Genomic DNA, 13,279 nt, shown 5'->3' on the forward strand with positions numbered 1-13,279 from the left:
GGACCTTTCACCACTCCTGACATGCCTGTTTTAATAGCTTTATGCATTCCCCATGTAATAATATTAATAATAAGAATAGATACTCCAGAATTGTTAGTACGTGTGGGAATGCATGAAGCTATTAAAATAGGCAGGTCAGGAGTGGTGAAAGGTCCTCTTTAAAGGGGTTCTCTGGGAATAATGAGAATTTAGCAAGTGCCAGCCGTCGGTCTCTATAAACAGAAGATTCGTACGCACCTGCTCCCGGCCGCTTCGGTCCTCTACGCTGCCTCTGGTGTCTCCATGTTCCATTCCCTGCAGTGTTAACATCTGGCGCTGCATGAATATGGTCACATGCTGTGCTGCAGCCAATCACTGGCTTCAGCAGTGAAGTGCTGCTTGTGGCCGTGTCACCGCTGAAGCCAGTCATTGGCTGCAGCAGATCATGTCCATACTACACTGGATGTCAACACCGCAGGGACTGTAATATGTACACAGCGACAACGCAGAGGAGCAGGTGAGTATGAATCTTCTGTTCAGAGATGCAGGCTGTGGGCACTTGCTAGAAACTCAATATTCCTGGAGAATCCCCTTAAGTAGGTCTGGACAGTGTCACTCCTGAAAATGTACGCAATTATAGGTCTACAACATAGAAAAGAAGAAACCATTAGACCTCTTGCACAGGAACGATACGGATTAGGTCCAGATGTGTTCAGGGTGCGTTCAGGAAAACTCGCACCATTTCGCAATCAAGTTCAGTCCGTTTTGTTTGTGATTGCGTTCAGTTGTTCCGTTTTTTTAGCATGGGTGCAATGCGCATTGATGTGTTTTTCACCCGCGTGATAGAAAACTGAAGGTTTGCATACAACATCTCTTAGCAACCATCAGTGAAAAACGCATCGCACCCACACTTGCTTGCGGATGCGATGCGTTTTTCATGCAGCCCCATTCACTTCTATGGGGCCAGGGCTGCGTGAAAAAGGCAGAATATAGAACATGCTGCGATTTTCACTCAACGCACAAGTGATCCATGAGACACAATGCTCATGTGCACAGACCCATTGAAATGAATGGGTCAGGATTCAGTGCGGGTGCAATGCGTTCACGTCACGCATTGCACCCGCGCGGAAAACTCGCTTGTGTGAAAGGGGCATGTAGCATAAGGCGTGATGTCTGGGCACACTTGAATCACATGTAAGAATAAAGGCCCACAAAGAAATCTGTACATTTAAGAACCTTGCCTTTTCTTAGGTTTGTGAACAAGGAGAGGTTATTAAGGTTAAAGTTCTCGGCACCCTTGCATTGATCGATGAAGGAGAAACCGACTGGAAAATAATAGTTATCAATGTTGAAGACCCTGATGCTGCACTGTATAATGGTGAGTAGCACAGGGCGCTAAGGGTTAAGGAATCATAACCTGGAACTATCACTGAAAGATATGGAATAAGATCTGTATAATCTTACCTGTCCATGAGTAACAGAATAGATATGGTCTATGGGGAAATTGTGCAATAATTGATGACTACTACTGGGGCATAGCATTTGAGGAAAAAACAAACATGAATGGTCTATACTCGGCATATGCCATTACTATCTGATCAGCGAGGGTCCGACATTCTGCACCTCCACTGATCAGGTGTTCTGCAGTAGCTCTGGTGCAGTGGATGGAGCTGATTACTGCAGTGCTGCTCCTAGTGAAGAGAGTAGAAGCACTATCTGTACTTTAGGTGCCTGAGCTGCTGCACAGCTCAGGTGTCAGGCCCCAGCTGGTCAGATAATGACCTATCCTGAGGACAGGTCATCATTTAGAAAGGGTTGGACAACCCCTTTAAGTTCTTGATATTTAGGGTATCTTCACACTGTAGATTTTCAACATAGATTTTTTGGGCATATTCTGCCTTGAAATCTGTATTAAAACTGCATACCCTAAAGGTGTTTCTAGTAAAATGTCCTAACATGTAATGATGTGTTATATATTGTCACATGTACAGTCAGGTCCATAAATATTGGGACATCTACACAATTCTAACATTTTTGGCTCTATACACCACCACAATGGATTTGAAATGACACGAACAAGATGTACTTTAACTACAGACTGTCAGCTCTAATTTGAGGGTATTTACATCCAAATCAGGTGAACGGTGTAGGAATTACAACAGTTTGCATATGTGCCTCCCACTTGTTAAGGGACCAAAAGTAATGGGACAATTGGCTTCTCAGCTGTTCCATGGCCAGGTGTGTGTTATTCTCTCATTATCCCAATTACAATGAGCAGATAAAAGGTCCAGAGTTCATTTCAGGTGTGCTATTTGCATTTGGAATCTGTTGCTGTCAACTCTCAAGATGAGATCCAAAGAGCTGTTACTATCAGTGAAGCAAGCCATCATTAGGCTGAAAAAAACAAAACAAACCCATCAGAGAGATAGCAAAAACATTAGGCGTGGCCAAAACAACTGTTTAGAACATTCTTAAAAAGAAGGAACGCACCGGTGAGCTCAGAAACACCAAAAGACCCGGAAGACCACGGAAAACAACTGTAGTGGATGACCGAAGAATTCTTTCCCTGGTGAAGAAAACACCCTTCACAACAGTTGGCCAGATCAAGAACACTCTCCAGGAGGTAGTTGCATGTGTGTCAAAGTCAACAATCAAGAGAAAACTTCACTAGAGTGAATACAGAGGGTTCACCACAAGATGTAAACCATTGGTGAGCCTCAAAAACAGGAAGGCCAGATTAGAGTTTGCCAAACGACATCTAAAAAAGCCTTCACAGTTCTGGAACAACATCCTATGGACAGATGAGGCCAAGATCAACTTGTACCAGAGTGATGGGAAGAGAAGAGTATGGAGAAGGAAAGGAACTGCTCATGATCCTAAGCATACCACCTCATCAGTGAAGCATGGTGGTGGTAGTGTCATGGCGTGGGCATGTATGTCTTCCAATGGAACTGGTTCTCTTGTATTTATTGATGATGTGACTGCTGACAAAAGCAGCAGGATGAATTCTGAAGTGTTTCGGGCAATATCTGCTCATATTCAGCCAAATGCTTCAGAACTCATTGGACGCCGCTTCACAGTGCAGATGGACAATGACCCAAAGCATACTGCAAAAGCAACCAAAGAGTTTTTTAAGGGAAAGAAGTGGAATGTTATGCAATGGCCAAGTCAATCACCTGACCTGAATCCGATTGAGCATGCATTTCACTTGCTGAAGACAAAACTGAAGGGAAAATGCCCCAAGAACAAGCAGAAACTGAATACGGTTGCAGTAGAGGCCTGGCAGAGCATCACCAGAGATGAAACCTAGCGTCTGGTGATGTCTATGCGTTCCAGACTTCAGGCTGTAATTGACTGCAAAGGATTTGCAACCAAGTATTAAAAAGTGAAAGTTTGATTTATGATTATTATTATGTCCCATTACTTTTGGTACCTTAACAAGTGGGAGGCACATATGCAAACTATTGTAATTCTTACACCGTTCACCTGATTTGGATGTAAATACCCTCAAATTAAAGCTGACAGTCTGTAGTTACAGCACATCTTGTTCGTGTCATTTCAAATCCATTGTGGCGGTGTATAGAGCCAAAAATGTTAGAATTGTGTCGATGGCCCAATATTTATGGACCTGACTGTGTTAATAGGACAGGTCTTCACTTGAAGGCCCCCTGCTGCCCATGGACCAGATTGTCACAAGCTGCCTCCTCTTAGCAGGCACTGAACAGTAACCGTGCAGGTACAGGAGATTTTGCCGACTGTATCTGCTCATGCGCTGACATGTTCAACTACAGTTTAGCACCTGTTCAAAAGGCATCCTGGGGTTATGAGGTAGTGATCACATAGGAAAATCGCATGACTACCGCCATCTTGGATCCTATGGACACAGAGACTTACCATTGTTCACATACTTTACATGCTCAGTCCATGAGCACCAAGGGACCTTGAAGCATAGATCCGGTATGTAATAACCCCATTAACACAATGTGACACCACATAACAGCTCAGAACATTTTACTATAATGTGGCCAATCCCTTAAATAAATTTGAATTTCATAGTCTATTAGGATCACTTTCTAAATTCTTTAATTGTGCTGCAATATATACAATATATATCTAATAATCTGGCTAAGGCCTCATGCACACGACCGTTGTGTGCATCCGTGACCGTTGTTCCGTTTTTCCGTGATTTTCTGCGGACCCATTGACTGACTTTCAATGGGTCCGTTGAAAACTCGGAAAATGCACCGTTGTTCATCCGCGGCCCTGATCCGTGTTTCCTGTCCGTCAAAAAAATATGACCTGTCCTATTTTTTGACGGACAACGGTTCACGGACCCATTCAAGTCAATGGGTTCGTGAAAAAACACGGATGCACACAAGATTGGCATCCGCGTCCGTGGTCCGTGGCCGTAGGCTACACACAGACGGATCCGCAGATCCGTCTGCATAAAAGCTTTTTCAGAGAAAACTCAGATCCGACAGTATATTCTAACACAGAGGCGTCTCCATAGTGATGGGGACGCTTCAAGTTAGAATATACTACGAACTGTGTACATGACTGCCCCCTGCTGCCTGGAAGCACCCGATCTCTTACAGGGGGCTGTGATCCTTCCTTCCCTGTATTACTATACATTCATTGGTGGCCAGTGGGCCCCCCCTCCCTCCCCTGTATTACTGTACATTCATTGGTGGCCAGTGTGGCCCCCCCCATCATTGGTGTCAGCGGAGAGTTCCGATCGGAGTCCCAGTTTAATCGCTGGGGCTCCGATCGGTAACAAGTGCAACCAGGACGCTACTGCAGTCCTGGTTGCCATGGTTACTTAGCAAGTTTTAGAAGCATTATACTTACCTGCGAGCTGCGATGTCTGTGACCGGCCGGGCGCTCCTCCTACTGGTAAGTGACAGGTCTGTGCTATAAGCAATGCGCCGCACAGACCTTTCACTTACCAGTAGGAGGAGCGCCCGGCCGGTCACAGACATCTCAGCTCGCAGGTAAGTATAATGCTTCTACAAATTGCTAAGTAACCATGGCAACCAGGACTGCAGTAGTGTCCTGGTTGCCATGGTTACCGATCGGAGTCCCAGCGATTAAACTGGGACTCCGATCGGAACTCTCCGCTGACACCAATGATGGGGGGGAGGAATTTTAATTAGGAGGGGGAGGGAGGGGGGGCCCACTGGCCACCAATGAATGTACAGTAATACAGGGGAGGGAGGGAGGGCCGCACTGGCTACCAATGAATTTAAAACTGGGGAGGGAGGAGGGTGTGCCCCCTCCTGCCTGGCAGCACCTGATCTCTTACAGGGGGCTATGATACGCACAATTAACCCCTCAGGTGCGGCACCTGAGGGGTTAATTGTGCGGATCACAGCCCCCTGTAAGAGATCGGGTGCTGCCAGGCAGCAGGGGGCAGTTATTACACAGTTCTCAGTATATTCTAACTTGAAGCATCCCCATCACTATAGGAACGCCTCTGTGTTAGAATATACTGTCTGATCTGAGTTTCACGATCTAACTCAAATCCGATGGTATATTCTAACATAGAGGCTTCATAGAGAGACGCTTCAAGTTAAAATATACCATCGGATTGGAGAAAACTCTGATCCGATGGTATAATAGGGACTCCTGACTTTACATTGAAAGTCAATGGGGGACGGATCAGTTTGCAATTGCACCATATTGTGTCAACGTCAAACGGATCCGTCCCCATTGACTTGCATTGTAAGTCAGGACGGATCCGTTTGGCTCCGCACGGCCAGGCGGACACCAAAACGACTTTTTTTGCATGAGGCCTAAGGTTGGCTTTTTGGTAGAATTGGGGCTTTTTTTTTGTACTGATTTCTGTGTTAAAGGGTTTCTATCACTTGGTATCACATATTTAGGTGTCAGACACTAGCGATCCGCTAGTATCTACTCTAACAAACCATCCTAATATGATGGGTTTTGGGGCAGCCGTTTTGCTAAAATAACAACTTATATCTATATGCTAATGAGCCTCTAGGTGCTATGGGGGCGTCATTAGCACCTAGAGGCTCCGTCTACCTTCATAAACTGCCGCCGCCCAGCGCGTCCCTCCAGCCCGCCCATCTCCTGCTGAATGCGATCCTCTCCGTGCGCGTCTCTGTTCTGCGCATGCGCAGTGAATGTCTGACCGCTTCCCTGCTCAGACATCTCCACTGCGCCTGCGCCGATGACATCATAGTGCTCCGAGGAACAGGCGCAGTGGAGATGTCTGAGCAGGGAAGCGGTCAGACATTCACTGCGCATGCACCGAACAGAGACGCGCACGGGGAGGATCGCATTCAGCAGGAGATGGGCGGGCTGGAGGGACGCGCTGGGCGGCGGCAGTTTATGAAGGTAGACGGAGCCTCTAGGTGCTAATGACTCCCCCATAGCACCTAGAGGCTCAATAGCATATAGATATAAGTTGTTATTTTAGCAAAACGGCTGCCCCAAAGCCTATCATATTAGGATGGTTTGTTAGAGCAGACACTAGCGGATCGCTAGTGTCTGACACCTAAATATGTGATACCACGTGATAGAAACCCTTTAACTCAATGTTTATTTTATCATTCAGAATTCTTGTCCCAAAAATATATTCTTTCTTGTATGGAGACGCCCTTTGCTGTTCTTTGTTCTTAGAAATTACCGTATTTAATTGGAGAGCTGCATCTCGGTTTCTCCATTTTAAAGCAATAAATACCACAGGAGACATTGAAAGGGAATTTAGTAAATTCCATAATTGCACAGCATCAACTATTGTAATCTGGTAACACCCACACATTGTCATGTTTTATTTTCTTGAGACCCACATACTATGTGAAAAATATGTAAAATAAAATGTAGTCCAAAGGAATCGCAGCATTCTCAATTGTAGTCAGATCCAATTAAACGTATTCACTCAGCGCAACCTTTCAAGATGATAAAAGCCCCAGCAAGAGGGCTGAAATGTTGCTCTGGGTAAATAAATTTCACAATATTTTAACTACAACTGAAAGTGCTCCAATTCTTTGGGAGTAAATTATGAATACCCAGGATCAGGGGTTGTACTTGCTGGCACACTGCTTATAGATTCACGTTGTGCTGCTTTTTCTTGTGGTCTAATAATATATACTATATATAACCCCAACTTCCAAAAAGCTGGGACATTGTGTAAAATGAAAACAGAAAGCAATGGCTTGTAAATCTCATAGACCCAAATTTTATTCACAATAGAACACATATTAGATGTTGAAAGTTTACCATTTCATAAAAAAAAAAAATCCTTTTAGAACTCGATGGCAACAACACATCTTAAAAAAAAAAAGTTGAAAAAGGGACAACAAAAAGCTGGAAAAGTAGGCAGTACTAATAAAAAACTGCTGGAGGAGCATGTCTGTATAAAAAAAATAAAAAAAAGCAAAGATGGGCAGAGGTTCACCAGTCTGCGAGAAACTGAGTCAAAAAATTTTGGAACAATGCCAGATAAATTTTTCTCAATGTAAAATTGTGAAGACTTTCAATATCCCACACAACATAATATCATCAAAAGATTCAGAGAACCTGGAGAAAACCATGTGTGCATGGGACAAGGATGATGGTCAATATTGGATGCCCATGTTCTACAGGCCCTCAGGCGGCACTTGATACTGTACTTAAAATCAGGGAATGGGCTCAGGTACACTTCCAGAAATCATTGTTTGTGAACAAAAGTTCCTGTTGCAATCCACAAATGCATGTTAAAGGTGTATCATGGAAAGAAGAAGCCACTTCTCAACACGACCCAAAAACGCTGCCATCTTCTCTGGGCCAAAGCTCATTTAAAATGGACTGAGGCAAAATGTTTTGCGGTCAGATGAATAAAAAAATACAATTCATTTTGAAAAGCACGGACGCCGTAGACTGCGGACTGAAGAGGAGAGGGCCTATCCAGCTTGTTACTAGCCCACAGTTCAAAAGCCTGCATCTCTGATGGTATGAGGTTGCATTAGTACCTATGGCATAGGCTATTTACACATCTGGAAAGGCGCTATCAATGCTGAACAGTATATAGATGTTTTAGAACAACATAAGCTTCCATCCAGACGTCTTTCAGGGAAGGTCTTATATATTTCAGCAGGACAATGCTAAACCACATAGTGCATTCATCACCACAGCATGGCTTCTCAAAAGAAGTTTACATGTGTTGTACTGACCTGCCTGCAGTCCAGACCTTTTCACCAATAGAAAACATGTGGCGCATCATGAAATGAAAAATACAGCAAAGAAGACCCAGGACATTTTAGCAGCTAAATCCTACATCAGACAAGAATGGGACAACTTTCCTCTACCAAAACCTCACTGATTGGTATCCTCACTTCTCAGACTGTTGTTAAAAGAAGATGGGATGCTACACAATGGTAGACATGGCCCTGTCCCAACTTTTTAAATATGCATTGCTGCCATCAAGTTCTAAATGAGTTAATGTTTTCATGAAATGGTAAGATGTCTCATTTTCAACATCTGATATGTGTTCTATAATCTATTGTGAATAACATATGGGCTGAGGAGATTTGCAAATCATTGTATAATGTTTAGATTTACATTTACCTACATTTTACACTGCGTCGCAACGTTTTGAAATTTGAGTTGCATATACAGCCTATCACGGAAGGGATAAACCCCGATTTATATTTCGAATACAGTGCTGTCCAGTAGTGCAGCTGTGCATAGGTACATCGTACCTAGTATCAAAAGATCATATTGGTCACTTTGTCTCTTTTTTATTTTCTTTTTACTCTATATTATTTAATGGTGAAGTTAAGGCTTCATGCACACAACTGTATTATTCATCTGTGTACTATCCATATTTTTTTGATGATATTACACTTACCAAGTAATTTCTATGGGGTCATGCACACAATTACCGTATTTTTCGCTTTATAACATGCACCTGATGATAAGACACACCCCAGGTTTTAGAGGAGGAAAATAAGAAAAACATATTTTTCATCATCCCTCATACATCAAATCCTCAGATCAGACCCTCATATTAGGCCCTCAGGTCAGATCTCCAGGTCAGACCACCTGAAAAAAGCTGTAAAGTTATGGCCACTAGGGTTCTCACTTCCACCTAGGTTGCAGTCCACTGGTGTTCCAGCCGTGCCTGGTAACAGAGACACAGAAAAGACAGCTGAGATGATCTGGGGGGTTGTCAGAGCTAGCCGAGATTGTGAGCCTGATATATATAAAAAAAAAAAGGCTTCTACACTGCTTCTGAACATCACAGGAGCTTCCTGTGTGTCTGTAAGTGTGATCTTCCCCTTCTTATCTGTTCTGTCAGCTCTGGAGCTGAGAACAAACATAATGGGAGGTAAGGGAAAGGAAGTCGCAGGAGTACAGTGCTGGCAGACTTCCATGGAAAGGAGACATCCTATGCTTTTGAGAGAAATTCATCTAGCTGTGCAGCTGAAACAGAGAATAATATGGTTGAAAAAAACATTTAAGAAAACCCAAACATAACTGTTCCTTCGCAGTTATGATTGTACAAAGAAGCACAGCCATTATGCAAACTTTTTTTTTTTTTTTTAACTCTGGTATGATTTAAAACAACCCACTGAAGAGATCATGTAGGAAAAATGTTTTTGAACAAAACATAAAATCCATGAAATAAAATAGATTTTTGCAGCACATATGACAATCCCTAGCTTTTGCAGCTACAATATGTATTCCTTTTAAGTTTGCTTCAGGGGACAGGAGGGTTTCTCACATAACTGGGTTATCCAATTTCCCTAGTGCTGTAAAAATGTATTGTTTGGTTTTGCATTCAAAGGATTGCGGCAAAAGATAACCTTTTCTTTTCTCTAGTATTACTTTGAATTAATAGAACCTAAGATTTGTTGCAGTACTGCTTGTTGCAGTACTTTCAAAGATGACATAATTTTGCAATCTTTCTTCTTTCTGGAGCCTCTTACACAATTTTTATACTCCTGTTTTATAATTTTGATGACTTTGCTGGTTGTTCAGTATCAAGAACATCCTCATTACTTTATAGCAGCCACCCTCAAGTACCCCTACATATGTTTCAGAATAGGTCTAATTAATTGGATTGTTACGCTAATAATGGAGTTTTCTGCTTTCAGATATCGAGGATGTCAGGAGACTGAAGCCCAATTATCTGGAGTCTACTGTTGACTGGTTTAGAAGGTACAAGGTTCCTGACGGCAAGCCAGAGAACCAATTTGCCTTTGATGCTCAATTTAAGAATAAGGTACTTTTTTCTTTCTTTAATCTATGTGCTTATTATATGGAAATATAAAATATATGTAAGTAATGTAAGAAGTTACTTTGCTTTAAAGGGAATCTGTCACCACAATTCTGGACTATGATCTGCAGTAATACATGAGTAGTACTGCAGATAAGAGTCCATTCACACGTCCGCAACGTCTTTTGTGGATCCACAAAACACGGACAACGGCAATGTGCGTTCCGCATTTTGCGGACTGCACATTGCCGCCACTAATAGAATATGCCTATTCTTGTCCACAATTGCGGACAAGAATAGGACATGTTCTATTTTTTTCGGGAACAGAATTGCAGACCCGGAAGTGTGGGTCCGCAATTCCGTATCTGGGCAGCACATCGTGCTACCCCATAGAAATGAATGGGTCCGCAATTATTTTGCGGAACGAAATTGCGGACGTGTGAATGGACCCTAAGTCGCCCAGATTATATTTTTTTTTACATTTTCCTACTGCCCCCATATGCCTCTGTCGGTACTTAACACTGTGCTGCAATATATAGTCCAGACTGCTGTGTTAACATAATGGAGAGGACTCCTATGTGCATGCACTGTATGACGTGACTATGTATTTCAGCGCAGCGCTAACTGCGTGGAAACCAGCAGCAGTAGGAAAATAAAAAGAAGCAATCTGGACTCCTTATCTGCAGTACCACTCATGTATTAGTGCAGATAATGGTTGTGAGGAATATGGATTAATATTTACTGTCAGCCATGTTCTCACACCCCCATTTGCTTACAGATAGCGGAGGTAGTGAACTCCACAGGAGGGCCCTGCTTCAAAGCCCCAGCCCTGATTGTCATCTGATGCACCTCTTGGCATGTTCAGTGTACATGCAAAATTAGTTTCCACCCCCCCAGCCATCTGAGTGTCAGTTGGCAAGGTAGACAGCCCCCAGGGGGTCCAGGCTTCAAGGAGAAGGTCACATCTCATATCCACCAGTTTGGAGCCAAGCTGAATCCTGCAGGAAAACCCCCAGCAGGGGGTATCCGCCCTTGCCCAGGATCAATGAGACCTCCCAGACATGTTGGCACCTACCTTTCATAAGGAGTTATGAACCGCCTGGCCATCGCAGGCGCAAACCGGATATATATTTGTGTCCCGGTGGCCACGAGGTACGTTCCCATGGTCTTTGTTTAATGGGACGAGGTCAGGGTAGGGAGATATCCATATCTCCCCATAGAAACCACATAACGGTACCAGGTTTGGGCTCTACTTGTAGCCGGAACCCAGGCAGGTCCATTGGTCCCAGAACCATCTCCCTGTGACCCTCTGGTCTGGAGCTATGAACCCTAAAGGGTTTTGTGGGTCATTTGCTGCCAGCCCAGAAGAGGGGGAGTGGACCCCTCCCTGAGGCCGGGAGGGGAGGGGCTGGCTACAGGTTAAAAGTCTGGTGCCAGCAAGTAGGCGCGTCTTTCTCTGAAGAGTGGTCACATCCTACAAATGTGTTTAGAGGGACCCAGGAAATAGCTGAGATCACGGCCCTTCATGTAGACTCCAGCAAAGAACATCTCAAAGGAACTTTCATCTTACCCGGTAACTGACTTTTACACTGCTTAACCCTGTTGTAACCATATAACCTGTATCTGTAACCTCAGACCACTGTATATATTGTCTGTGTATATTGTGTTAGATCTAGTGTGCCCATACGGCGATTAAATCTATAATTTAATCTTGTGCTATCTTGTATCTCGATCACGAATCCCCACGTCCGTGTTTTGGCCTAGTCATAAGCTACCGCGGGTTGGTTTCTGACCCTATATAATCCCGTTAGCGAACCGGGCTTATATCAAACGAGAACTGGTGGCAGATACAGGCTGAAGAGGCGCTGTTTCACTGCGGCAGTGAAAAGGCTCTCTCAGCTTGTTGCCTCTCTGTGCCCGCGTGGACAGGAGGTGTGTGTAAGCTATACCAACCTGACCTTACGTGCTCCACTGGATGGCGTAACTTCACGTTTTTTGTAGACCCGTTACCATACCACGTCTCGTGAGCTCGACATAGTTGACGTCAAGCGGGCACGAGGTGTGCCTATGTTGCGGACCGCAAGCAGTGGGTCCGCAATACACGGGCAATGGCCGTGTGAACTCTATATCACAGATGCAGACCTGTTGACTTGATTGGATCCACCTCAAAGGATAAGACAGTTCCTATCTTTTGCCATATTTTGCAGATCGCGGACCCATTCAAGTCAGTGGGTCCGCACCGCAAAACTGAGTTCACACAGACGGTGCACGTGTATTGAGGACCGCTATTTGCAGCCACAGAGGCCTTACGTTCGCGTGAATGGACCTTTTAGGGGCATAAAAATGTAGCTGTAGTCTGTGGCTGTGAATAAAAGAATGCAGTGCACTCGTTGAAATGTTATCTTTTTATCACGTGTTCTTTGCACATTTTGATGCAGGAGTTTGCAATAGAGGTGATCAAATGTACCCATGCTCAGTGGAAGGCATTAGTGACCAAAAAAACTGACGGTGGAGAAATCAACTGGTGAGTTCTACCTTTATAAAGTATGTAGAACATTCTCAAATGTGAACCGAGGTGACGTTTGCAGGTCCTGGACTTGAGTGCCAAAGTTGTAGCACCTACTCAACCACCCTGAGGTTGTGACATCACATACTGCTATATGCAATGATGTCACTTGACAGCTGAAGACATCTGTGTTTGCCCCATGTCCATATGTACCCACATTGCTGAGAAAAATTAAAGGGGTATTCCCATCTTGTTCATCATGTTTCATTTAATTCTATACATTGAGCCTTTCACTAAATATAATGCTTTTTTTAAATCCTATTTTCTTCAAAAATAGAAAAACCTCATTCTATAGTTTATACTCGCTGCCCATTGATACGGCCACCGATCACCGGCCGCATCCATGGGCCGCGCTTGCGCAGAGCTCACCCATGGCCGGCCTCTTAGTTTCCAGGAGCACGCACGTTGCGCGGCTGCACATGCGCAGATCAATCTTCCTTCGTGCCGCTGCTCCAACGCAGCACAAAGGAAGATAGTTTAGCGCATGCGCGGCCACCCGAACAGTTCGTGGG

At 44.1% G+C, this 13,279-nt stretch overlaps 1 protein-coding gene across 1 annotated transcript in view; it reads left to right on the top strand.

Moving 5' to 3' along the window:
• The window catches only part of PPA1 (inorganic pyrophosphatase 1), a 156,733-nt gene that overhangs the window by 125,240 nt on the left and 18,214 nt on the right, over positions 1-13,279 (top strand). Inside the window, exons 6-8 of the mRNA XM_040434746.1 lie at positions 1,231-1,357; positions 10,080-10,207; positions 12,640-12,725. Coding sequence (XP_040290680.1) covers positions 1,231-1,357; positions 10,080-10,207; positions 12,640-12,725 — 341 coding nt within the window. The remainder of the gene's footprint in view (positions 1-1,230; positions 1,358-10,079; positions 10,208-12,639; positions 12,726-13,279) is intronic.

This window comes from Bufo bufo, chromosome 6 (genome assembly GCF_905171765.1).
Source record: "Bufo bufo chromosome 6, aBufBuf1.1, whole genome shotgun sequence".
Taxonomy (NCBI): domain Eukaryota; kingdom Metazoa; phylum Chordata; class Amphibia; order Anura; family Bufonidae; genus Bufo; species Bufo bufo.